General features: G+C 46.6%; 1 protein-coding gene across 4 annotated transcripts in view; it reads right to left on the bottom strand.

Annotated features, from left to right (window-relative positions):
• ARHGAP17 (Rho GTPase activating protein 17) overlaps positions 1–26,745 on the bottom strand; it is a 63,951-nt gene that overhangs the window by 18,049 nt on the left and 19,157 nt on the right. For all 4 annotated transcript variants that reach the window (XM_061600121.1, XM_061600120.1, XM_061600123.1 and 1 more), the window contains exons 2-10: positions 23,077–23,116; positions 13,019–13,123; positions 10,772–10,848; positions 8,371–8,482; positions 8,118–8,194; positions 6,473–6,584; positions 5,569–5,637; positions 5,370–5,451; positions 1,757–1,884 (exon numbers count right to left, since the gene is read on the bottom strand). In XM_061600121.1, the coding sequence (XP_061456105.1) occupies positions 1,757–1,884; positions 5,370–5,451; positions 5,569–5,637; positions 6,473–6,584; positions 8,118–8,194; positions 8,371–8,482; positions 10,772–10,848; positions 13,019–13,123; positions 23,077–23,116 (802 nt within the window). The remainder of the gene's footprint in view (positions 1–1,756; positions 1,885–5,369; positions 5,452–5,568; positions 5,638–6,472; positions 6,585–8,117; positions 8,195–8,370; positions 8,483–10,771; positions 10,849–13,018; positions 13,124–23,076; positions 23,117–26,745) is intronic.

Genomic DNA, 26,745 nt, shown 5'->3' with positions numbered 1-26,745 from the left:
AAAACGTTCGCCAACACCTGCCAAGGCTGTACCTTGCTCTAGATTCCACCAAGCAACTCACCCAAGTCTCAGAGATGCCACTATTCAGTTCAGCTCCATTTATGCATCACTCCATACGGCCAGAGTAAGCCCCAAAGCGATTTACAGGGACAACAACACGCAGCGTAGAAATCCATCAAAATGAAACAAACGTACCAAACGTGCTCACCCACAAAAGTCACCCAATATAAAATAACTACCTCGACTTTATGATGTCTGAGAAGAGCCCAGAGGAAGATAAACTGCACGAATATTCCCCCCTCCACACACACTGTTTCCTCTTCATACGAGGTTTTTGCATTTGCAGTCTCTTTCTCTCTTCCCCCCATCCCCAATATCTGACTGAAACCTCTCCGTGTTCCCAATGGGTGACCTTTCATGCATGGATGAGTATGAACCCTGCACTGCACCCAAGCAGTTTCTTTAAGGGAATAAACATTTACTGATCCAGGAGAGGGGTGCATGTTATTCCCACTCCTCCGGAATACAAAAGTAGAATGGAGCCCCTTCTCCTAATTCCCTCTCGGAAGTTTCAGTGGATGGATTCCACTCACGCTCAAAGGAAGGGGCCAGCGCGACTACCCGGCATGTATGAACAAAGCCTGCAACTTCTGCTTTGGTGCCCTGGCCGTGTCACAGAACCACAACTGAAAAGGTGGAAAATGCCACTAAGGGGCGGCTGCAGCCCCTGCTCCTCAGTCACACCATCCCTCCCTCTCTCTCATCCAATGACCGGCCTATACAATCCCAATCGGAGTGTGTGCAAGTGGGCAGGTGCACCAGAGAAAAGTGGTTGCACAAGATCACTTGGCACACACAAGTGAACCACTTGGTGCACAGGAAAGACAAAAAGCCTCTTCTGGGCCTCCTAACCAACCTCACCAAGGAGGACAGATCCCCTCCTGAGCTCTTCCACCTTGCATAAGAACGCAAGAAGAGCTGGCTGAATCAGGCCAGGGGCCCATCTAGTCCAGCACCTTTTCACAGTGGACAGCCAGATGCCCCAATGGGAAGCCCACAAGCAGGATCTGAGCACAGGAGCGCTCTCCCCCAGCCAAGGTCTCCTGCAACTGGTATTCAGAAGCATGCCACCTCTGACTATTTATTATTTATTGCATTTGTCTACCCCCCATAGCCGAAGCTCTCTGGGCAGTTTACAATTAAAAACATTAAAAACAAATATACAAATTTAAAAACACATTTTTAAAAAGCAATCTAAAAACACATGCTAAAATGCCTGGGAGAAGACTGTGGTGGCAGAGCAGAGCCATCATGGCTAGTGGCCATTGATAGCCTTATTATCCTCCCGAGCCTTCCACGTTGGTGGCCATCACAGCCTCTTGTGGGAAAGATCTTGCAATGCTGCGCCCCCCACATCCCATAGGCAGCATTGGATATACTTGAGCGAACAATCTGAGAAGTTACACAAGGACACATCAGCGCCTATGACCATTGCTGGAAATGAAGTTGCTCCACCCAACATCAATGCCAGGGAATATACAGCAGGTATCTTCAACACAGCCACTTAACCGGCAACACAAAGGAAAGATTAAGAGCAGCTACAGCACTCTTCCCCAATCTGGCGGCCTCCAGATGTTTTAGACTATAACTCTCATTGGTCCCAGCCAGCACAACACAATGATGCTGAGGCTGATGGGAACTGTATTGCAAAACATCCGGAGGGCATTGAGCTACAGTGAAAGGACGGGCACCCTACCTCCTCCTTCATGCCAGTCTCCAGGAGCATCATCACACATGCCTCAATCGGGAGGGCAATTTCTCGGCCGCTACGCTTGAGATGCTCCTCCAAGGGAGTCCCGAAGGCCGGTTTTTCTGTCCATTTGTCTATCAAGAGAGGCATGATTAACAGTCAGCAACACAACTGCAGAGTAACAATCTGAAAAGGAGGGAATCTTCACTGGAATCATTAGGAATGATATGAGAAGCTTTGAAGCATTTGATTGGCAAAGCTCTTTAAATTTTGCCCTGGGCTAAAAGCACCAACAAACCTAGGAAAAGTCATTAAAAACCACTCCTGGCTGCCAATGTCATTGAATATTGAACTTTTTGTACAAATGACTAATGTAGCTCTATACGCCAGAGCTCATAATTGTAGAGATCACATTTGCCCAAGAGCTGGCTACATTATTCCTGAGAGCCAAATTCGCACAACCACCTCAGCAAGTGGTAGAATGCCTTCATGCTTTGAGATGTTCAATGTGAGCTTAGAATTGCAAGCTGTTAGCAAAATATATCCCACAGTGCAATGACTGGAAGCCATCCTGTTTGGAACTATGAAATGGAAGGGTGCAGTAGCAAGACAAAAAAAGGAGCATGGTCACTGCATGGGTGGGATGACCATTTTCTCCTCTCATATGGACCGAGTTTTCCATTTTGCCTTGGCTCTTCCCCTCACCCATATTATTTTTTTTCCTGTATGGTGTCCACAAATTTTGAGGTCTTCCTAGAGACAGTTATGCCAAGAGCAGACTAGCTTGCCACAGGCATGAAAACGGGTTAACCAGCAAGTTTCAAACACTCAGGTGGCTTCATCAGTCTGCGTCAAGAACAGATCAGCAGACATATTCAAATGGGGGTGTGAACTGGCCCCCAGGAGGAAGGCACAGCATGACTTTACCTGGCGGCTTTTGTTGGATAGGATTTGCTCACAGCACACAAGGCTGCAGAGCTGCCCATTCAGGCAAACATGCAACCACCATGTTGACAGATACAGGATTTGGAAGGTTGTCCATTCTAGCAATCCCAAATTTCCTTTGTCAATAACGCAATATGGAAGAAAGAGTTTTTTAAAAAGTGGCTCTTGCAAATCGTTTTGCAAGTGCCAGCTTCTCTTTCTCTCTCTCCAATCTGCCAAGGAAAATGCTTTTTAACTCTATTTGCTATTCTGGTTGAAAAGATTGAGATGTTAAGAGCATTAGCAGACTGTTAGTTATGCAGGAAGGACTAGAAATGAGGTGTCTGGAACCCCTCCGAGGACCATGATGCTTCTGCCACGTGGCCTTGCCCAGGGCCTTGGCTGCACAGGGCCCCGAGTGCTCATCTGGACACTCCATGAGCCCCTTTGCTGGGGCAGAACACACAGCGCGCTGACAAGGGCCAAGGACAGAGGCTCAGGCCGATCTCCAGATAACATGCAGCACATGGACAAGGCTGCAGGAACAAGCCAAAGTAGGAAGGACAATGTCTTTCCCTCCTACCCAAAAGTAAACTGCAACCATTTTTCTTTAGAGAGGTCAAGGACACTTGAATGTGATCCTGTGGAAGGGATGGCTTATGGGCTTGTGTACAGCTGCCTAAGGGCCACAGGCCAGACTGGACCCACCAAGCCCAGGCTCTCTCTCCTCCTTGCCACCGGACCTACACTTTGCTCTGCTGATCTGGGAGGCAATCAGTATTCCCAGCGTTTGCGGAGGGCTGCGCATGCGCACATACACATCAGGGTAAGAGAACTTGGCAGCCAAGACAGTTGCACAGAGTTATCAGGTGCACAGGATATGCAGCTGCCCTAGGGGCTCTCCTCCTCCTCACCACATGACTGGGGCGCTTGCCACGCAGTAGAATCTCTCTTGTTGGGTAAGGCGGGGATGCAAGTGAGCAACGAGCACAGGCACAGCTCCACCATACTGCTCTTTCAGGATGAGCTTATGGAATTTACTGCCACAAGATACAGTAATGGCCTCTAAAGAAGATTTTCATTTTTAAAATAAGGAGTAGACAAATTTGGAGAGGAAGGGTTTACCAAGGGCCATTTAGCCATGGTAAGATACTCTGTAATTTTAGAGTGCCCGTTTTAGGCCTTTTTACACACGACTTTGAGCATTTAATAGCTGGAAAAAAGGGGTTTTGAAATGGTGGGATCTGCAATAAAGTATTGTAGCACGGAGAGCTTCTGTTCAGTTCCAGCCAGCCAGCCATCAGCTCTCCTCCAGGATACTCCATTCCATTCTCCCTCCCACATGTAGTACTGACCACCGAGCACCATCAGACCTCATTGGGCTGCTTGCAGGGTGGGGAAGCTCCCCCCTTTAAGGGTTTTTCCCTTTAAAAAAAAACTTCTTCAAACCTTAATTCCCCCAGGTCTGCTGATAAATGTGCCTCCGGTTTCTGGGTGGTGCCCTGATGGCTGTGCATGGACTGCCACTTGCCTCTAAACGTTTGAAATGGAGGTAGCGAAAGTTTTATCCATACAGAACCTCCATGTACTGAAGTAGTCTATTCCTGAAGATCAGGTGCTGGGGCAAAAACAGGGGATGGCTATCATTTCGGTGCCCTGCTTGTGCATTTGCAAAGAGCACCGTGAACAAGAAGGAGCTTCGGGTTGCAGCCAACATGAGCCATATTCAGAGTAGACCCATTGAACTTAACGGGCATGACTAACTTAGGCCCACCAATATCAGTGGGTCTACCCGGAGTGGAATTTAGCTGGATACAACCCATGGTCTGCTCTTTTTCCCCTCTGACTTAGGGCCTTGCTCATCAACAGGGTGGCCTGCAGAGTGTTTTCAACCTTTCTATGAAGCTTTTGCTTCTACTATCCCTGGCACTTTGGGTCACCCTTGGACAACCTGGAGCCCACTGGATGTTTTGGACCACAGCTCCTATCACCCCCAGCCAACATGGCTGTGCCTGCATCATCCCCAGCATCATGAGGCCACAGCCAGCTGGGATGGGAATTGCAGTCCAGAACATCCGGAGGGCACCAGGCTGGGGAGGCTGCCTCAGCTGGTAGACCATGCTCTGCTCCTCCTGAAGGCACCTCACTTCCAGGTTTCTGCATGGCATCTTGAGTGCACAAGCCTTAAAGGAGGCCCACAACTCAGTGACTTTGAATGCAGGAGGTCCCGGATTCCAATCTGTGGCAATTCAAGGTCGGCAAAGGTAAGACCTCTCTCTGCCAGAGACCCTTGGACAGCTGCCGCTGCTGACAGATTATTCTTGTCTGGGCAGTATCAGGCACTTTGTGGATTCCAAAACATGGCAACCAAGAAAGCAACAAGTGTGCAGGGGAGGCAATGGCTGTGGGTGGGCAAGCCCAGGGGTGGACCTGGCACTGCCCCTGAGGAGTTTCAGCCCAGCCCAGTGTGGCTTGTTAGTGTGTTAACAGAGATTTGGAAGAATGTCAGAAATGCAGCTGCAGAGGGGAGAGGGGGCAATCAATTTGGGAAGAAGGAGTGCCATTAAGAAAGGCCCCGTGTTCTTTTTCAAGAAAGATCACATGCTGGGGGGGAGAGGGGAAAAAAGAAGTCAGAGGAGGAGAAGTGCAAAGGTGGCACAGGCAAAGCACGAGGCGGAACACAGGTTTACTTTACCTTGATGGGCCTGGATCTCAGGGAGCACCTTTTCTAAGACTGATAATGCTTTTCTATGGTAATCTGCTTGGGCTTCTAATAACTGAGAATAGAACCCACATTTTAAAAACAAAAAGTTAGCATTGATGAACACAAGGATTAAGCACATGAAATGTATGTGTGTCGGGAGGAAGAGCTGCGACAGGAGGGAGATACTCACAGAGACAAAATGTCGGGCGTAGTCACCTTCTTTGGAAATGAAGTTATACATGTCTGCTGCAAGTTGATCCTTTCGGGTGGGGGAGGGGGAGAGAAAAAGACAAGCCACAAGTCAGCTATAGCAAAGCCTCTGGAAGGCACCATTTTTCCGGGGTGGGTGTGGAAAGCAAATGCACAATCCCATCATGCCGCGCACATTCTACACATCGGTGACCACTTTGTTCATATGCACAGCTGAATATCAGGCAAAATACCCACTGGCCTAACAACCGCTTTAAAGAAACTAGTTTCTATTCATCGTGATTAATAAAATATTAGTAATATTAATACCTGTGCCCTCCCTGTCCCTGAACAGACAGACATGTGCAGTGGCAAGACCAGGTGAGGGGGGAGAGGGAGGAGTAACTTGTTTGCTTTGCCCCGTGAAGGGGCTTCCCTGATTGGGGGGGCAGGAGGGAGGGAGAGGAAGCCTGAGGTACACAAAGGTGACATCCACATTCTTTGCTCAGCCCAGTTTTGCCTCTGGCCCTGCCCACCACCAACATGCGGCCCCCAGAGGGCTGCCCAGAAGAAAGTGCCGCCCTCAGAGTGCGGAAGGTTCCCCATCTCTGCCGCAAAGGCAGGCAAGCAGGCAATCAGCTTTCAGGGCTGACAATGTCTCCCACATGCCCAGTGCATGGAAGACAAAGGCTGGTAACAAGAGAGGCGAGATGGAAAAACACAGGCTAGCAGGAAGGAGACTAATGGATGCATTTCCTCTGGGGAAAAGAGCTAGACGGTGTCTTTGGAGTCCAGATAAAGAGACCAGGCCTCCCCGCTCCTGCATCTGCAACATAAGGTGGGAAGAGAAGGCCTCGGGCACAGGCCAATTCTCCCTGGGAACAGGACCAAGAGTCCCAACATACCTTGCACTGCTCTACTTTATTCCCTGCTTCATCCATCTCTTCCTTCAGGGAATCTATCTTAGACGGAAGCCCTTGGAAGTTCGTAGCTGACGTTTTGTGGGCCTGGTTCCATCTGCTCAAGAGAGAACAAAAATTATCCTCGGTGCTCAAAGAGCAGCAGAAAGGAAAATGGCGACCAGCGATTAGCCGCCTCCCCAGGTGCAGCCAAGCAACCGTCCCTAAGAGCATCCAACACCCAAAACGAAACCACAACTCATGATGGAGGTGTCCAATCTCCCACTCCAATCCACTAGACACTCGTGTGATGCCCAGAGTGTGCCAAGGAGTGCACGGGACGAGGGAAGTAGACACAGCCCCTGCCCTATGTAGGCTCAGAATCAAAGCCTAGGATCCTGTTTTATCTACATGCTGAGAAGTTTGGCTTCTAAAGCAATGTGCTACATTGTGGGATAGGTCAACTGGGGATCAATGAACCAGACTAAGGCCGCTCCACGGCAAATTTTGCTGGAGCTCAATCATAGGTCGCCCCAGCCCTGTTTCCTGCAGATATTCTGAAAGAACATGTAAAAAACCCTCACATAAATTTTGTGCTTTTTGTATATACGTTCCCTGTAAAATAGGCATTTTTCAGTGCATTTCAATTATTTTATATAAGAACGTAAGAAAAGACCTGTGTAGATCAGACTGAAGGCCCATCTAGTCCATCAACCTGTTCTCAGCGGCCAACCAGATGTCCCCGTGGGAAGCTCGGAAGCAGGACCTGAGTGCACTAGCACTCTCCCTACTTGTGATTCCAGCAACTGGCATTAGGCATCCTGCCTCCGATGGTGGAGGCAGCACACAGCCATCGTGGCTAGTAGCCATGGATAGACTTATTATCCTCCATGAATTAGTGTAGTGGCAGCCACTATTTCAATCCACCTCCTTAGTCAGTAAGTCTCCTGCTATTAATGCATTTAAGTATTTTCTGCTGCTGCTGGTGCTCTTTATGTTTTCAGCAATGTGCTCCTCAACATTCTTTTTTAGCAGCCCTTATTGTCTGCCAGCATTTCTTTTGCCACATGGAAAAGCCAACGGCATTTCTTATTTCAATGCATTTTCCTCTAAACCATGTGATCTGCATGCATGTCTTTATGTAAAATATGTATCATTGTTTTGGATCGAAACTTCATTCAGAATTTGGAAAAGTCTGCAATCTCAGACCGTTATCTTCCAATCTGCAAGCAAGTTTGGGAATGGCAGACTGCGTTGGCTCGCTGCGAAAAGTGAGCTGAACAGATTTTTCCTCTATCCCTATGGTTCGCTCAAAGCCTGCCCTGTCACCCTCAGAACAGGCCCTGTCTTATGCATCTACAAACACACCAACTATGCTTCCTTATGACAATGCTGAAATGCACATGGCAGGTGGGACTGGTGAGCCGGCAGACACTCTGAGGAGCAGAAGAAAGCAATGAGACAAGGCTTCTTGTCTCTTCCCCAAATCTGGTGGGCCAGGTTGGAAAGGGTTTTGTGGACTGGATGTGGCATAGGCAGGAGCAAGGGTCTCAACTGCTCCTGGGGAGGATGCATCCTGGTGCAACAGAGCAATGATGGGAGGCCGGCATTTCCTGTGCTGACGTAGGACGGGACAGACGGCATGCATTACCTAGCCCTTGCAGAATCCCAATCTAGCACCAGCTTCGCGAGCTGTTTCCTCTGCTTTTGAATGTTGGGGATTTCCGTCTGAAAGGACAAGACAGGAAAGCTGACATTGGAGACATTTGTCATGCAAACAGCTGTACTTGTCTGGAACACACAGCGGCAGCACCGATAGTTAGGACTCACTGGCGGCTTTTATCTTTTGAGGAAATGAGTCAAGCTTGTGCTGTGGTCAGTTGCAGAAGGCTGAGGGCACTTACCTCTGTCAGTAGGTTCAGTGGTTCTAAAATATCTTTTTCAACCTGCACCTCATGGTGAGAGAGTTCCATTGCAAGCTTATTCTCTGCTTCACCGCAAGTCTCCAGCATTTTCCTTAAAACAAAGAAAAATGTTCCAAATGGGGAGTTTAAGCATTTGGAGGAAGAAAGGGAAGAGGTAAAGGCAGCTCCTTGGTTCACCTAGCAGAGGGGGACAAGCACCTGGTCGACAAAACTGATTTCATGTCATTTCCATTCTGACTTGTTTCCAAACAGCCCAAGGCAGTGTGCATGGTTCCCCCCCACCCTCTAATTTTATCCCCACAACCCCTGTTGAGATACAAGTTAGGCATGAGAGAAGGTAACTGACTGAAGGTCCCACAGTGAGCTTCAGGGCTGGGTGAGAATTTGAACCTGGGTCTCTGCCACCCTAAATTAGTAAACAACCCACGCACCATGGCTCTGAAACGAAACACTTTTTCTGCAGCTCAGCTAAAGTCACACCAAGCAAAGGTATTTCTGTAGGCCAGGGCTGGGACACCTTTTCTAGCCCTCAGGTCAAACCTTCTGAGGGGCCACAAGTGGTAGATGGGAGCAATGTAAAAGCTGGGTGGGGCCACCCACAGACACCCCCCTCTCTCATACACCCACATCTACATACAGAACCATTTGGTCACACACACCCCAATAGCAGTTAGGCTTTAAAAAAAGGCATTTGAACATTTAAAAGCCTAATATCTGGGGGACAGTGATCGTTGTGCAGATGATTGTGGGACATGAGGAGGATTAGCCTCAGCTGTGACCTCTGCTGAAAATCACCTCCCTCCTGCAATTTTTCATGTGGAATGGGGGAGGGAAGAGAAGCCAATTAGTTTTTAAAAATGTTTCCAATGGCAGCCATGGAAATAAGCCTAAGTGCTCGGGGTGGAGGGAAGAGGTGAGGAGGCCCTGTGAGCTGCATCTGGCCTGTGGGGTGGACATTTGCACCCCTCCTCTGGGGGTTCTTTCAAGAAGGAAAGCTTTATTTCTGCACTACATATAAAACACTGTTAATTTACAGAAGCACATTCCCCATAAAGAGGATCGCATTCAATTCAGCATCAGGACTAAATTCAACAAAACCAAACCATTAGTTCTACAAGCCTGGAGGTTATCAGATTCTTGTTTTTAAAGAAAGGAGTCCCTCCCACAATACCACATGGAAAGTCATCTTTCAAACATGGAGTTATAAAGTTGTTTCTAATACAGTACAAAAATCTGCAATTCAAAAGAAAAATATCCAACTGGATGCACATAACCTCTTGGGCGCACTTATAAAAGTCTCTTTGAATCCTCCCTAGGATGGATAAGACAGAGGACAGAGTGACAGAAGGGTTCAGGCTTCTCTACAACGTTTTACAGAGTTCTTCGGCAGAATCCTTTTTTCTCTCTGTAGAGACCACGTGTGGAAGCATACAGAGTCAGGGGTCACATCAGCCTGGCTTAACAATAAATCCTACCACTTTGGTGTCTAAACTCAAGGAGGAAGGGGAATGCTATATTTATTTATTAGCACATTTTTCATTACTACCCTTCAATTAAAACATTCCAGGGCAGTTTACAATATGGTTATGCAGGGTTTTAGTTTTCACATTTAAAATGTTTCGGGATCAAATTCGTAACTTGGATTATTATTTTTTAAAATTTCTGCTGAACTGGTGCGTTTGCCTAGCGTGCGTAAGGTCACTGGTTATAACTGACCAAACCCCAGGTATTTCTTGAAAGTCGCTGTTTTGTTAACAGACAACCAACAGGTTTAGCAATCATGATTCATATGCTTGTCTTAAATTAACTAAAAATACTTTGAGTACCATTTGTGGAAAGATGGGCTACAAATTTACCCACCAAATGAGTGTTAGATAGTCTAATGTGGAGAAGGGCTGCATGTCAGCAGCAGACCATCTGCCTTGCATGCAAAAGGTCCCAGGTTCAGTCTCTCGAGGGAGGGCTGACAGAGGCTCCTGCATGAAACCCTGAAGAGCCACAGCCAGTTATTGTGGAAATGTGGTTCTGATTCAGTGTAAGGCGGTTTCTGGCGTTCCCTTTGCACCTGTGAGATTCTACAGTAGTTAAAAAAAATATGTAATGATTGCTCTTTCTACAAATTGTACCCAGCAAGGTGTGAGATTTGTATTGTTTTTTAAACAAAGTATTATTTTAAAAATGTGTTTCAGGCAATGACCAAGATGCTGCAAACATACTGGAGCAACATCGAGGCTTCACTGCAGTTTGGAAAACGGCCAAAAGCAAGTCTAGCATTCGGGGGGGGGGGGACTAAGCAAGTATCAACTGCATTCAGAAGGGTCATTTCCAAAACCCCAGTGACCACAACCGGTCCAGGAAACAACAACAATGCAACCCTTACCCCAGCAAAGTTTCGTCGCTTAGCTGCAGAGCACCTTCTTGCATATTCTGAGCAAAAGCAGTGAGCGGGAGCTTTTTCTGCAGAGGGAAATAAATGCCACTTATAATAATGTAACGCAGCATCGCTCAGCACAGTTTAGTCACCCTGATCCAGTCACCGTCACTGGGGCTAAGGCTATTGGACTTGAGCATCGGGGGAAAGAACAAGGACCATGGTGACAACAAAGGGAGGAAAAGGAACTAAGCTCTTGGGTGGGCCGGACAATCTTATGCAAGGGATTTAAAGGGAGTGGGTTTTGAGGGGGGGGGAGGCTCTGACCTGATGACTGAGTTCACCAAGCCTAGCAAACAACTGCCAGAGACTCCCTGGACCCCCAGCTCATGAGAATCAGAACTGCAGCACCAATTCCAGCCCTCTCTAGCGATTGCAGAGATCGGACCTGTGGGTGGCGGCACTTTTTCAGATTAACGTGGAGAGTTTAGGGCAAACGTGGAGTGTGCAAACGTCAGCACCCGTCCTCCAGCGCATGCCTTTAAAACCACTCCTCCTTTTATTTGCCTCCAGTCATGCTTTCTTGTTCATAATCCAAAATGTTTTTTTTTCCTTTTGACTGAGAGGGAGGGATTTCAGATAAAATTCCTATTATGGAAAAGAAGAGCCAGTGGGTGCTTGCAGATGGGTGTTTGTTATGGGATGGATGCACCTCTTGTAGGCAAGGTTTGGGGTTTTTTTTTTGCAACATCCACATGACATTGTTGGCATCAAAATGCCAGCCTGTATTATTCCCCCTGCACCCCCATACACACACAGTCAATCCAGATTTACCCTTTCTCATAAGTATAAAAAAAATACTGTTGCCAGCCGCTTATTTGTGGTATCTCAATCACCTGTGTGCAAATTAAGGGTTGTAGCCAACAAAGTTATACTCGCAGCAGACCCGCTGCAATTAATGAACCAACGTTAGACATGCCCATTAATTTCAACAACTCTGCTCTAGACAGGAGTAGCGCTGGAGAGAGCGCCCCATGCCTCTGCCTGGAAGCACCCCAAGTTAAATGCAAATGTGTCTGTGCAGGGGTGAAGTATCGCAAGGAAGTGTGTCTGCCTCTCTCAAGATAAGCCCAAAGGATCACCGTCAGAAGCTGATCGATTGGAGATAGCTGATTGTGGGAGGGCTGAGGCACCCCAGGCCTCTGGGAGAACACAGGTGCTGCACTGAGGCGTCCTTAAATTACACTGTGCACAGACGGGAGGTGGCAGGGCCTGAGCAGCCCCCGCTCCTCCTTCAAGCGTGGTGGCCCCCACCTGCATCACTGGAGTTCCTCATCTGCCCCCAGCACAAGCTCCACAGCTGCTGCCAGTTGAGAGAGGGCACTGGGCATCTGTGGGATGCCAGAGCAGGAGGTGGCTCTGCTAAAGGAGCAGAATGTGCAAGGTCTCTGCGGGAGGCACCCAGCGCTTTACATGCTGGTGAGGGATTAAATAGGTGTGGGGGACCTGTGGCCCTCCAGGTGTTGCTGAATGACAACTCCCATTATCCCTCTCCTTTGGCCATGCATGCTGCAAGGGCTGATGGGAGTTGTCATTCAGCAACATGTGGGGGGCCAAAAGGTTCCCCAACCCTGAACTAAATGTTTAATATCCAACGCATTTTGGACCTTTCAGGTGTTTCACCAGGGAGCTTGAAATACAGAAGTTCAATCTTCTGTTAGACTGGGCTGTATTCAACTAAGCCCCACCAGAGTACGCCCGCTGAAGTCAAGGAACCTACATCAGTCATGTTTTTTTAACTTCAGTGGGTGTACTCTGAGGAGGACTCCACTCTCCTTCTACTGTGCTATAAGGGAGACAGCATAACAAAAGAGTGAACTTCTGTATTTGGATCTCCCTGATGAAGGACCAGAGAGGTCCAGGAAGCGCTGGATATTAAAACGTTTTCTCACCCGCCTTTGCTTCCTGCTTCTCTCTCTCTCTGAGCGAGGGGGGGTCTCCTTTTTGCTGCATTAGGAACTAAATCAAAATAATAGCACATGCAAACAGTATGAGCTAGATGCAGGTCCTGTTAACCAGGGGAAAACCCGGAGATTTTGCAGAACTAGAGAGCTGCTGAGGGACCAGTGTGGACCTAGTCTCCCTTTCTATGGCAATTGGAGCCCCAGGTGTCTGGCAGCAACAGCCCAGGGGCACAGGAGTACTTTTGGGTGGAGACACCACAAGACTTCTGAAGGGCAAGGGGTCAGCACTTACATGTCTCTTTTCCGCATCTGAACCCCATTGTCCATGCAAACACATAGCCAGCCGCTTGCAGGAAGAGTGGCAGACAGACCTCACGTTGTCAAGACGCCGCTCAATCTAGACGGAGGAGGAAAAAAGAAATAGGGAATGGGGAACTGCAGATTAGCCTCTTCTTACTCGCAAGTCATCTCCAGCAACTGCATCGCTGCTGAGCAAACCAGACTGCTCCCAATCTCTCTCTCAATCGCTCTCTCTCTTCCCCCCCAGAAAGAGAGAGACAGAGAGAGAGAGACACACACAGAGAGAGAGAGAGAGAGAGCACTGCCTGGCCAGGCCTGTCACAAGTGTTATTGCATTGTTTTGAAACTAGTTACTGTCAACCGCCTTGAACTGACAGAAGCGTTGGGCTACAATACTCCACGCACAGGCAAGCTTGGTGTCTTTTGTGAGCAGCGCAGTCTTAATGGTGGGGCTGCTTCCAGGTCTCACATGAAAGGGAATGTCACTGCAGAAGGGTGGTTCAGGCTTGCAAGGCATATCTGATAAGCAGCTGAGATTCTTTCTGTGGAAGAATCTTCGTTCAAATGTCTTGAGTGGGCAAAGACGCCTGCCAAGTTCTGCTGGGAACCTCCATGCAGAACAGCAAAAGGAATGCAGTTTATCTGTGTTTTGATGAGTCATGAAGGTTAAAAGGAGGCCTTCTGGAATGGTTTCTGTTTGAACAAAATCAGGGGGAAAAGCCTAACAAGTTTCAACTGTAGGAAGGCATGTAATGAGATAGGAATCCCTTTCCAGACTTTTAACAATGCTACACTTAAAAATGCAAGTTTTACCCCATATGCAGCCTGACTATTTCTCAGTCCAACCAAGCGGTGTGGGATCAGGAGATCAAGATCAAGGAGGAAAGATGGAAGGAGATGGGTACAGCGGAAGAGGCACTATAATAGCCAGCCACCTTCAAATACCTGAAAGGGCTTGTCAAAGAGATGATGGAGCAATTTTTCCCCCTCCCCTGGACCAGAACATACACATTTGCGGTATAAGAAAGAGGGTTTTGACTAAGCATTATAAAGAACTGCCCAATGGTATCAGCTGCATAACAGTGGGGCAGAAAAGCCATGGAAGGCAGAGGGTCCATCTTCTTTGCTGGAAGCTTTTAAGCACAGCTTGGGTGGCCACCTACACCATTGCACTGGATTTCCTGCATCAGGAAAGAGGTGATCTTTGAGACTAGGGACTAGGTGATCTTTGAGAACACCACCAACTCTGATGCTACACATTCTGGCTAAGACGTCTGCAGCTCCTCAATGCCTACCTAGATTTGCTTTTACGAAGCTCGCCTCCTCATTTTAGCAGCCGCCGTAGGACACACGCATAACTTTAAGAGCAATGGCTATTTAACAGATCAATAACTTTCAAAACAGACTGGAGTGAAATACTGGCCAAGATCATTACCCTCCATTTTCAAAGCCTGCCCAGTGTGGTTAAAGGTGGGCACTGCTCAAACTACGCATCTCATATCAGAAGGTAAAGGCCTCGTTTAATCTGAAAGCACGCTATATATTTATATATTTAAGTATTTATATACTTTAGTGCCCTCTGGTCTTTTGACAAGTACCACTGTCAAGATACACGAGTCCACTGTTGGCACTTTCCAAAAACACCTGGCACCTGGTTGGCCACTGTGAGAACAGGATGCTGGACTAGATGGGCCACTAGCCTGATCCAGCAGGCTCTTCTTATGTTCTTATTATACAGCCACGGGAGTGGCTGTATACTATAGTCAGCGGGGATTTTTCGCATTCCGCAATGTTAAATGGAAAATACCCCCATGCCATTCTGATGCTTCCCATAAGCTCATTTAAAAACAAAACCTTACATAACTTATAGTCCTGAACTCAGAAACGCTTGCTTAACAACCCTGTCAATTTTCATGGCGATACAAAAAACAGTCAGAGAGAATAGACAGTTCAAAGTGTAAAAAGAGAGAGAAAAACCTCAGAGCCCTTTTGGACTTTTTTCTCTGAGAGTTATAATCTGTTGTCATTCATTAAAAATCAGCCATGTTCACAGAGTACCTGTAATCCTAATACTGACGTTGCCCCATACTCTGACCTTCATCTGCTGCAGTTTACAAGTTTAAAAAATGCCTGGCTGATTTTTAATTAATTTAATAAATTTTGGCTGGGACCCAATCATAGCGCAGAGCATGCTCAGTAAGGACCAACTGTCAGTGTTCTAAATGCCTCACAGCTGCTGGGCTTGGCTAATCAGGGGGCCACACCCACACCAGACTTGATTTCACTTCAGACAGTCATGGCTGCCCTCAAAGACTCCTGGGAAGTGTAGTTTGTGAAGGGTGCTGAGAGGAGACTCCTATTCCCCTGAGAGAATGGTTAACAGTCAGCCACTCTGATTGAAGGTCTGTGAGAGGAACAGGGCGTCTCCTAGCAACTCTCAGCACCCTTCACTAACTACACTTCCCAGGATTCTTTGAGAGAAGCCATGATTGGCTTTGAGCCATGGCTTTGAGAGAAGCCATGATAAATTGTTTTAAATTGTTTTAAAAAGATGTGTTTTTAAATTTGTATATTTGTTTTTAATGTTTTTAGTTATTGTAAACTGCCCAGAGAGCTTCAGCTATGGGGTGGTATATAAATACACTAAATAAATAGATAAATAAATAATGATTGTCCAAAGTGTAATAGAGGCCTGGTGTGAATGTGGCCAGGGACAGCTTTGTTTTAAATTTGGGTGGGAGGTAGGGTTGCCAGGTTCAGGGCCTGAGACTGATCCTGTATCTTTAGGAGAAGAGAAAGTCAGCCAAGTGCCAGTGTTCTTGCAACATTGTAATGGGAAAAACCACAAGGTAGAATTGTCCCTTCCCCCTGCCCAACTGTGAAAGATACAGAAGACGTCTTGGTTGGCAGGCCCAGCCTGGTCAGTTTTACCTATCCTAATCATGATTGCATAGGAGTATATCCGATTCAACTCAATAATCATACAAATGATCAGACCTGCCTTTTCCCTCCTTCCCCTCTCCTCTCCCTGCCTCCTCCCCTCTTCCTTCTTCCGCTTCCCTGCCCATTCCAGCCCTCCGTCCCTCCCCCCCAAGTCAGTTTTACCTATCCTAAGCATGATTGCACAGGAGTAAATCCCACTGAACTCAATAATCAATAAACATGCAAACTACCACATCTGTCCTTCTCCCCTCCCCCTCCTGCCTGCTCCCCTCCCAGTCCTCCCCTCTGCCTTTCCACCCCTCCCGCCTCCCTCTCCTCCCTTCCCCACCCCCTGTGGTCAGTTTCACCTATCCTAAGCATGATTGCCTGGTGTGTGTGTGTGTAAATCCCACTTAACTCAATAAGCATGCAAATGATCAATCCATTCTCAGCAAACTTGCACAGGATCTCATTTCTTACCTCCTGGATTAAAAAGCAGGGAAATTCACTAATAGGCAAAAAACCTTGCGGTTTAAGAATGTCTATAGCCCACAGATATTTCTACCAAACTTTAAAAAGCAGGGAAATTGGGCAGCTATAGTGAATGCACCAGGGGAGCAGGAGACCTGAACTCCTCTCTGAGATATTGTACTGCCCTACAAAGTTGTCAAAATGCAAACACAATTTGGGTTGGTCTTTCACAGTCCAATCCACTTGCTGTGTAGCTTGGAAGAATTTGGTAACATGTGCCTCTGAGCATATGGTGAGTGGTGGCAACACCTGTAATCAGCCCAAATAATAGCAGATATGTCCTATGCTGATCTTGTTTTAGCCGGGAGGAAGCAACATTATTAAGACAGTTGATATAGTTCAGATGGTCACTTTAAATATGTCTGATTTACTTTGCAATTTTAGTGAAGTTTTCTATAGGAAATCATTTTCTTTTGTTTTTGTTTCTATGAATATGTGAAGTACAGCAACACTTTGCAAAATTTATACTAAAAAAACTCCAAACATAATTGTGGAATAATAGCTCTGACGTCTGCAAAATAATCTCCAGTGGACCTCAGAAGTGTCTCAATTTGCACAAGATAAAACAATGGGAGGAGAAATATATTCTAGCAAAATTCTAGGTGTGCTCTATGTTTTTAATTGATTGTGAACACCTTGCCTTAAATAAAGTGGTTTAAACATAGCAGGCTGAAAACATGCATCCTCTTTTTTCCAACAACTAGAGCCATTGCTAAAGTAGCAGCATATTGTAATCAGTCTGATTTTACATTAAACTGCAGTTTCAGGTCCAACTGTTAATGCACCCAAAATAGAAATAGACCATAACCTCCAGTTTGAAACAAAAAAGGCTATCTTCACCATCATATGACATTAACCAATAAAAAGGCTTTGAAATTAATAAAAATAAATTTGACACAGATTTCTAGGATGAATAATGACGGAAATACAATTTTCTAGTTTAGATTCTCTGTAGAAACATTAGTAACACAGGAAAGAAGCAAAGTAAGAAGAACACCAACAAACATACAAAAATATAATTCTCCATCTTTGGAGATGGCAGGTGTTGCCACCACTCACCATATGCTCAGAGGCACATGTTACCAAATTCTTCCAAGCTACACAGCAAGTGGATTGGACTGTGAAAGACCAACCCAAATTGTGTTTGCATTTTGACAACTTTGTAGGGCAGTACAATATCTCAGAGAGGAGTTCAGGTCTCCTGCTCCCCTGGTGCATTCACTATAGCTGCCCAATTTCCCTGCTTTTTAAAGTTTGGTAGAAATATCTGTGGGCTATAGGTACATTCTTAAACCGCAAGGTTTTTTGCCTATGAGTGAATGTTCTTATGTTCTTAAGCAAAGGTTTCTGTTCTGACAAGCTTTCCCAGCTGGCTGAAGAGGTCTCTGCCATGGGCATCTACTTTGTATTGCTTTTAAATTCATCAGCTGTTATTTTTCTGTGTTTTAAATCTTTTTTAGCTGTTTTTATTGTATTCTGTACACTGCCTTGAGATATGTGTGTGGAAGCCAAAATAAATTAATAAACATCACATCCAAACCTGCAACACACCCTGGATCTCTTAAAAATGATGCTGAACACTTGCTTCCCCAAACCTTTTCATTTATTTGGTAGATTTGTATCCTACTTTTAGGCCGAAATCCTCAAAGTGGCTCACAATATGGCCCTTGGTGCTACTATCCTGTGGCGGTGGAGGGGAAAGGCCAACCAGATTAGAACTGGAGGCACACTTCAGTCTTATCCTCAAAGAGATGCATACGTGTTTTCTCAATCAGCTCCAGGTAACATTGCCTCGTGGAAGTCAGTGAGCCAGGCTCCTGGATAAGACTCTGTTAGCTCTGTTACTGCCTCTGGCTTTGCTTGTCTTCTTGTGTGAGTTTTAAAATATTGCTGCATGCTGCTTACGCTAAGGTTGGGAAGTAGGATATAAGCAGATACATATTGTGGTTCTTGGGTAATGGTGATGCTTCAGGGATTCCCTCATGCCCCTCTGTGCATGGGGGGACGGGGAGGGCAGGAGAGGGCATTCTCTGTGGCAGCCCCTAATCTGTGGAATTCCCTCCCCACCAAGGTGCGTTTGGCAACTTCATTGTGCAACTTCCAGCAAATGCTGAAGACGAACCTCTTTACCCTAGCTTCAACACATGAGGTGTATATTTTTAGGAACCACACAATTTTCTGTGATGTTGTTTGTTGTTGTTGCTGTTATGTGCCTTCAAGTCAACTATGACTTATGGCGACCCTATGAATCAGTGACTTCCAGTAGTATCTGTCGTGAACCACCCTGTTCAGATCTTGGAAGATCAGGTCTGTGGCTTCCTTTATGGAATCAATCCACCTCTTGTTTGGCCTTCCTCTTTTTCTACTCCCTTCTGTTTTCCCCAGCATTATTATCGTTTCTAGTGAATCATGTCTTCTCATGATGTATCCAAAGTATGATAACCTCAGTTTCATCATTTTAGCTTCTAGTGACAGTTCTGGTTTAATTTGTTCTAACACCCAATTACTGTATTTGTCTTTTTCACAGTCCATGGTATGCGCAAAGCTCTCCTCCAACACCACATTTCAAATGAGTTTATTTTTCTCTTATCAGCTTTTTTCACTGTCCAACACACACATCCATACACAGAGATCGAGAACACCATGGTCTGAATGACCCTGACTTTAGTGTTCAGTGATACATCTTTGTATTTGAGGACCTTTTTTAGTTCTCTCATAGCTGCCCTCCCCAGTGTTTTAAAACTGTTTATCTATTTATTATTTGATTTATATCCCGCTCTTCCTCACAGCAGGAGCCCAGGGCGGCAAACAAGAGCACTAAAAACTTTAACACTTCATAAAAACTAACTTTAAAACACATTAAAACAAAGCATCTGTAAAAACGTTTCTTAAAAAAAAAAAGCTTTCAAAACATCTTCTTAGATTAAACTGTTGTAACCCGCCCTGGGACTTTGGGGTGATGGGCAGGTAACTATTTGTTGTTGTTGTTGTTGTTAACAACAACAACAATAATAATGGCCTCCCTCCTTTGTAATGTCACTGCAAATTACGGGCGAAAGAGGCTTGTGGGAGAGGCGCTGACAGAGGGTCCCTGCAGGGCCCCCCTCCCTGCTCCGATGGGCATAGAATAGCTTTTCTCCCCGCCCCCCCGGCACAATTCAAGCCCTCCTCCAGGAACGCTATTTGGAGCCACTGTCCTGAACAAGCTGGCATGATCCAGCAAAGCAGAACTACCCAGGCAGCTGGGGATCCCCCTCCATACGAATTTTGCAATGCGCGGCTGAGCCCTGCGCTGCAAGGCTGGCCACAAGCAGGATGTTCAATCCGCTGCCTCCAGTTTGGTCGGCTTCTGCAGTTGGCGAGTAGACTGGAACAGACAGGAGTTCCCCCTCGGAAGGCTGGGACCCGATCCAAGCATTTCCTCTGGCCCAAACGCCTTCCCCCTGGTCTCTTCTTCCCCGGGCCAGAAAAACCTCTTTCAGTTGGGACAAAGCCATACGACTGAGTCTCCACACAATAAGCCTTTGACCTTTTGTCTGATTATCACAGCTCCACCTGATATTCAGAATACAAGGGAGGATGGCCTGTTAACAGCCCAGGTCTCCTTTGCAAACAGAAACCCTCAAATTCAGAGAGAGGGTACAAGCAGCCTTGGCCTCTTCTGGCTGTGTGCTCCGAGGCAGAGGGGCAACCATTGCTGAGCCCCATAGCTCTGTAACAAGCTACGCTTTTGAAACACTTTTCAGTTCTCCCAACAATAATAACATTGCTGTTGTTCCTATCAGCAAACAAACATTTATGCATAAGCTCTAAAGACCTGCCTCCTTCTCAACTCATCTGCACAGCATGTTAAGCCACTTGGCATTTAACGGTGTCTAGGACAACGTATAGAACGGTTCCTTCTGCCAGAAACGGCCCTTCTCTGTCTTAGGAAATTAATGTGTTTCAAAGGAGAGTATTCCAAAGGACAAAACATTTCTGCCATATGGTGAAACACATGGAATGCCACATAAGGAGACGCAACAGAAAATGTACACCCGTCATCACCCTTGGAAGGCTTCCAACAGCAAAGCAAAACAAGCAAGTGAGCAAACCGTTCCATTTGGGCGTTGACAGGTCAAGCATTTGTGCCTGGGAAACCCATGCTTGAAAAAAATGGCTTGCCAAGAGTTGGCTGGAAGAATCGCTGGCTTCTCTCCAACCTCCCCCCCCCCAAAAATATTTCACAGGATCACCAAGGCAACAAGACAGTTTTTTCTTAAAGACCCTCTGCTGCAGATATTTACACAGCGGTGCTGCCAAACCTGCCTCTTTCCCACCCCTCTGATTCAGAAAGACCACAACCCTATTTAGTCACATGAAGGAAAGTTGGAATATAAAAATAAATCGGGGAAAATGGCTTTAGACCCCACATCTATAAAACAAACAGCTGAGCCTCAAGTCTGGAAGGTGGAGCAGAACTCGGATGGAAAACAGAGAGCAAGGCAGTGGCTGTGGGCAGCATGCACTGATTTGGAACGTCAGCCTCCCTTCCTTGTCTCCAAGAGGAAAGCCATAAATACAAACCGATAAGCATTCCACAAATGTAACAGAATATACGGTATTTCACTGCTTGCATACACTTTCCAGTCAACAAAAAACCTGCCCTTCTTTCCATTCCATTGAAGGTGAAGTGCTTAGTGAATACTGCAGGAACAATAATATAGTACAGTCTTCATATGCGTGGCACAAGAAACATAGTGGCCATAATTTATCAATTTCAGTGGCAGATAAGAAAGATTTCACAGAATCCTGAGAAGGGGTATCATCGTTATCTGTCCCTGGAGCAGAGGGGGGGAAATGCGAGCACTTGCAAAAATTGCAGAAACCCACAGGATTGAGCAGGTTTGAGGTGAGACTCAACGTAGCGCGAGAAGGTATGCCTGCATGACAGGGCTTCTCCTTCCTCTCCTCTCTCCAGCACTCCCGTGTGTCCAAAATAACTGCACCAGAGAGTTAAGGGATCCTCCAGAGCAGATTTTGGGGTGCATGTGGGAGGGAGACAAAGGAAAATTGGAAGTTTCATTGCGCAAGTGGATTTCTGTGGCACAAGTGGGCGGACATCACTGTATCTCACCCGATGAATCCAACAAAGGAATGAGACAAAACTTCTCTCAGTCAGTGCAACAGATCCTGATTTCAACAGATACTGACAAGGGCAGAGGAGCAATCTCTGTCTCTCCAGTCAAACTCAGACCTACAATAATACCTCAGTTATGGAATCCACCAGGAACAAAGCTCCCTTTAAGAAAGGCTTTTTAAGGTGAAACTAACTAAAACTTTCAAGCTTGTGCCTTTGCTTTAAGGTGAAACTGATCAGCCTGTGCCTTTGCTTTAAGGTGAAACTGACCAGCCTGTGTCTTTGCTTTAAGGTGAAACTGACCAGCCTGTGCCTTTGCTTTGCTATCAAACTGATAATCCTGTGTGCTTTCTTTGCATTAAAGACATCTCTTGCTTTCTTCCAGGGCTACAGAGGGAAGGATCCAATACGATTCAGAAGAGGTGGAGTGAGTGCGTGCTGGTAGGCACCCTTTAAAGCCCCTGTTGAAGCTGCCCCCGCCATCTATGAGTGGGTGCCTGTCCCTACTCTTTCCATTTTAATCCTTTATCTGGTACCAAAGTTTCTGTTAAAGAAGTAATATTCAGGAAAGCATCTACTTGGTTAACAGAGATAGTACTGCATATGAAACTTGCAGCTGAAAGGCTCTAAGTAGGGCTGTATGCTTTACACATTTCTGAGACCACACACAAACACACAATATTAACCACAATATTTGGGACATGGGAGACATTTCAGCATTTTGAGGCTCTTAGCTTACATTTGTTTTTATTCCATTTCCTTTATGGCTGGGAGAATAACCTTCAAAATACACAGGCAATATTCAATAAAATCCCAGGTGCCACAGCAGGGCAGACCAGCAGTCAGGAATAATCTGCACAGCTGGTTACCTCTGCCCTGGGCAGGAAGAGAAAAATGGGAAGGCACCAAAGAAAGAAAAATGAGAGGGAGACTCCAGGTGTGCAGAAGTCCTTCTTCGGGGGCAGTCTCTGCAGCACAACCAACCCGAGTCTTTGGTCCCACTGGTTCTTCCTGCAACAGAGTTGGAGAGCAAAGTCTGAAGTTGGCTGCCCCTGAAGGAGGATTTCTATTCGAAAGGTGTTAGTCTAAGTGAACATACTTCTGCGCACCAGGAGGCTTCTTCTCTTCTTGCTCTGTCTTAGGAAACTAGACAAATTAAGTAAAACAGATGCTTATTTATTCAATCTAAACAATGTGCAGAGATCATTTCCCCCTTAAATGGAGTAGAGGTAGGCCTTGCATAACCACACCAAGATTTGCCATGCTGCGGTAAGCACAGAGATTTTGAATACTAACACTTCTCTGTTTTATTTCACTTTTGACCATGCTCCTGCTCCCCCTAACAAACTCCCTTCTGGCTACTGCGTAACCCAGTAGATTCTTTTTTCTCTAGCCTGAAACCGCAGCCATCCGACATGTGACAAGCAGCACCCCCTGCTAAACCACAAACACAGACATTAATTAATACATTAAAATACCTGTAGCAGATCTTCACTGAGGACTTCAGTTTTCTCAGCTCTGTTGAGAGAGGCAACAAAAAAAGGCAATGAAATTATTTGTACATAGAATAATGCAAGACAGCACAAATATGCTTTCGTATCTATGGAGGTACCAGGTCCCCTTCTGAGGTCAGCCTTCCCCAGGCTGGTGCAGTCCAGAACATCTCTGGAGGACAATTCCCAAGTGCTGGCTGGAGCTGATGGGAGCTGTAGTCCAGAACATCTCTGGAGGACACTAGCATGGGGAAGGCTCTGACCTCAGATCTATGTACTGCATCATGCTGCTGTCTACAGGGTGGTGAGTATCAACGTGCTTCCTTCCAGCAAGGGACAAGAGATACATGCCCCAAGCAGCCAGCAGATCCTGCAAAGCCCAGTCTTTCATTGCCTGTTTGGCCACTCAAATCACAAAGATGAAAAAGCAATTATTCACCTTGTTCGAATGCCAGGCTTAACGCACAGTAATCCAGATCAGGCAACGTAACTTGCTGAGTGGCAGCTATACATGTAGGGGTTGAAAACAAGCCTTGATGCTATTTTGCCTCTCACAGCTACTTTTCCCATGTGGGAGTGTTGATCAAATAATGAGGTGACCAATTGGACCCTGTCTGGATCAGTTGCTTTTTGGGTGGCTAATGCCATGCCAAGCTTAACCACCTTGGTTTTCATTTTTAAATGACAACAGCACACACACACACAGCCTGCCACATGCAGATGCTTAAGTGAACAAAGTGGCTGAGGTGCCAGCAACCACTGCAAGCAAGCATCAGGCAACGGGGGTGTCACTGGAGGGGTGGCTGTTTCGAGGAGAGTTTCCTCCTTGTTCCACAATAACAGCAGATGCCAGAGGGGGAAGGGAACATAAGGACACAATGGGCAAAAGCAGTCTTTGCCAACAGGGCACCGACCAGATACTCTGGACTACAATTCCTATCAGCCTCAGCCAGCACACCTGTACAATGCTGGGGCTGCTGGAAGTTGTAGTCCAAAATGTCATGTGGGTGCCAAGTTGCCAAGGGGTGAACAAAAATCATGACCCGAGTTCCACTTAATGATATGGTGGGTGGGCGGGAGATGTTGGTCCCCAGGACAGAAGTCACACTGAGCTCAGCTCCTAGCACTAGGGAGGCAGTGCAGTGTAGTGGTTAGAGTATGAGGCAGCTATTTCCCCCCCTCTCAGGATGGTCTACCTTACAGAAAGATAAAAGGAGGGGTTCACATATGGTACTGCTGAGTTCCTTGGATGAAGGGCAGGGAAAATGTAATAGAACCAAGAGAAGGAGTTGGAATACTTGAGAAGGATTAGATGTGGTGACAGAGACCTCGTGAAGAAGTGTTACCTGCAGCGTACCAGAACTATGTGCACTAGGAAAACACTTTTGCATTATGCAGATGTGATACTCTACCTGGCGTGGGGCAATCCTTGGCAGTGCGTTTCAAAAAGCATTCTTCCACAAGCCTGCCGATGGCTGCCAGCCAGATTTATTTATTCACAGGCTTCATAACTTCCCTGGGAACTTGCAGACTCCACACAGCCCCACAGACTGCTGATGCCCTTATTCCCTTTTCCACCCAAGCCACCCCTCCCAACAAGAGAAGAGCGTTCGGACAGGCCCTTCCAAGCTGCACAGCTGGGATGTTCTCAGCCTGTATTCCAGAGCTGCCATTTCACCCTTCTGCCTTCTCATACTGGCAGCTGGGGCTCCTAGCAGGCGGCCTGCGCTAGTCGGGTGAAATGCTTCCCTGTGAACAAAAGCTGCCCCTGCCCTTTGGGGCAGGCCGTAGATCAGTGGTAGAGCACCTCCTTTGCATGGAGAAGGTGCAGTCTCTGGCTTCTCCATGAACGGCTGGTGGAGACCCTGGTCTGAAAACCTGGAGAGCTGCTGCCAGTCAGTGTAGACAATACTGAGCTAGATAGATGGATGGCCTGACTTCGTTTAAGGCAGCTTCCTTCTGTTTTTGTGCTTATTAGCCTATGGCTGCTTCAATTCTTTTGTTGAGGCACTGAGAACGCAGAAGGCACCGTTGGAGGGCCGACAGGAACGAGGGTGCGGCTTTTCCTTGGTCTTTCAATATATCCTTTTCCCCTGCCCGCCTCAATTTTATTATAGCCACACAAAGTCAGCCCACAGGAACAGTGAGCTACTCAAAAGAGAGGCTCAGTCCGAGAACAAAAAAATAAAGCTTTAGAAGGAATACTTAATGAGCAACATTTTCCTCAAATTACAAAACCTCACTAAAGCAGGACGCGGGTGGAGTTAAATCCAGACATTTTCTCAATTCAGCAGGAATGGGTGCAATATCGCCAGCCGATTCAGAATCCAAAAAAGAAAGAAAGCCAACAGATGTTTCCAAGAAGGCCGCTGCCTTCCCCTTTCTCTGGAAGGAATAACCTCTGATGGGTTAGAGGGTTTTCCATCAAGAAATGTCCCTCAGCATTTGGCTCACCACGGAGTTTCCATAGGAGTCTCCCTGGAAAGCAGGTGAGCTGTAGTCACGGCTCTGTCAGCTGGAAGGACAGCCAACAGCCAAGTCTCTGGAGCTGACCAGACGTGCATCTGCCACTGCTCTGCCAGAGCATCATCTGGCACTTGCATTCTGGCTACTCAGAATAAAACCACAGACCGGAACAGCTTCATCTTGGTGGATTTTCAGCCAGCACATTGAAAATGCAAGTCCTGCTGACCACACTCCCACAAGCCATTGCCAAATGTTTGACTAGGCATGCACTGACTGAGTTACCACCTCAAAGTCACCTTCAAAGTGAGTTCCTTACGGTTATAACAAATAGGTTTAAATGGCTTGAAAGCCCAAATATTAGCCCACAGTTCTTCAAGATCACCGAGTGAGGTTTGTGGTTGAATATAAATTTGAATCTGGGCCTTATGGCCAAACTCAACAACTACCAAGCAAATGAGAGAGGACAACGTATCCTGAGCTCCATCCATGTAATCACATTTCTTTAGGCACTCAGCTGACCAAGTGGTTGCTGGCAAACCACACTGAATTGTGTAACCCACGTGCCAAAACGGTTGTGTAAATTGACCCTTAGGGGGTCCAGTTTCTTGTCCTCACAGTGGCCAACCAGATGCCTACAAGAAAGAATCCTGAGAGCAGGACATGAGGACCAGAGCACCACCCTCACTTGTGAGTCTTGGCGGCCAGTATGCAGAAGGATAAGTTATATGACACAGGAGATAGTACAGATCCACTGTGGCTAGTGGTCATTGATAGCTTAATCCTTCACATTTTGAGGAAGGACTCAGGAAGAAGGAAGTGAGCAACAGGCTTCCGTGTTTCTGTCCATTAAGTACAGGATCTTCAATCAGAATCAGGTACATACTTAAGAGGCCATTCTATGGTTTTAAGATATACAGAAACCAGCACCTTTTAAGGCTGGAGAAAAGACTCCCCCGCTGCCCCGAAAGAGCTAATGGTGATTTTTAAAGAGACAGTGTTGCGTACATCGACCTCGTCACTTCTACTCAATATGCTTTTGCAGATTTTTGTGGTGTTTCAAAAACCTGCAAAATCAATTTGACCAGAGCTGACAATGGGGCCACAACAAGCAAAACCTCTCTCAAATCGCTTTCATCTCCTGTTATCTGCCTCGAGCCTCTGTAACCTTAATGGCCATTCGTCCGCAGA

This window comes from Rhineura floridana, chromosome 17 (assembly GCF_030035675.1).
Source record: "Rhineura floridana isolate rRhiFlo1 chromosome 17, rRhiFlo1.hap2, whole genome shotgun sequence".
In the NCBI taxonomy this organism is placed as follows: Eukaryota; Metazoa; Chordata; class Lepidosauria; order Squamata; family Rhineuridae; genus Rhineura; species Rhineura floridana.
This window is presented reverse-complemented; position numbering and strand designations above follow the sequence as displayed.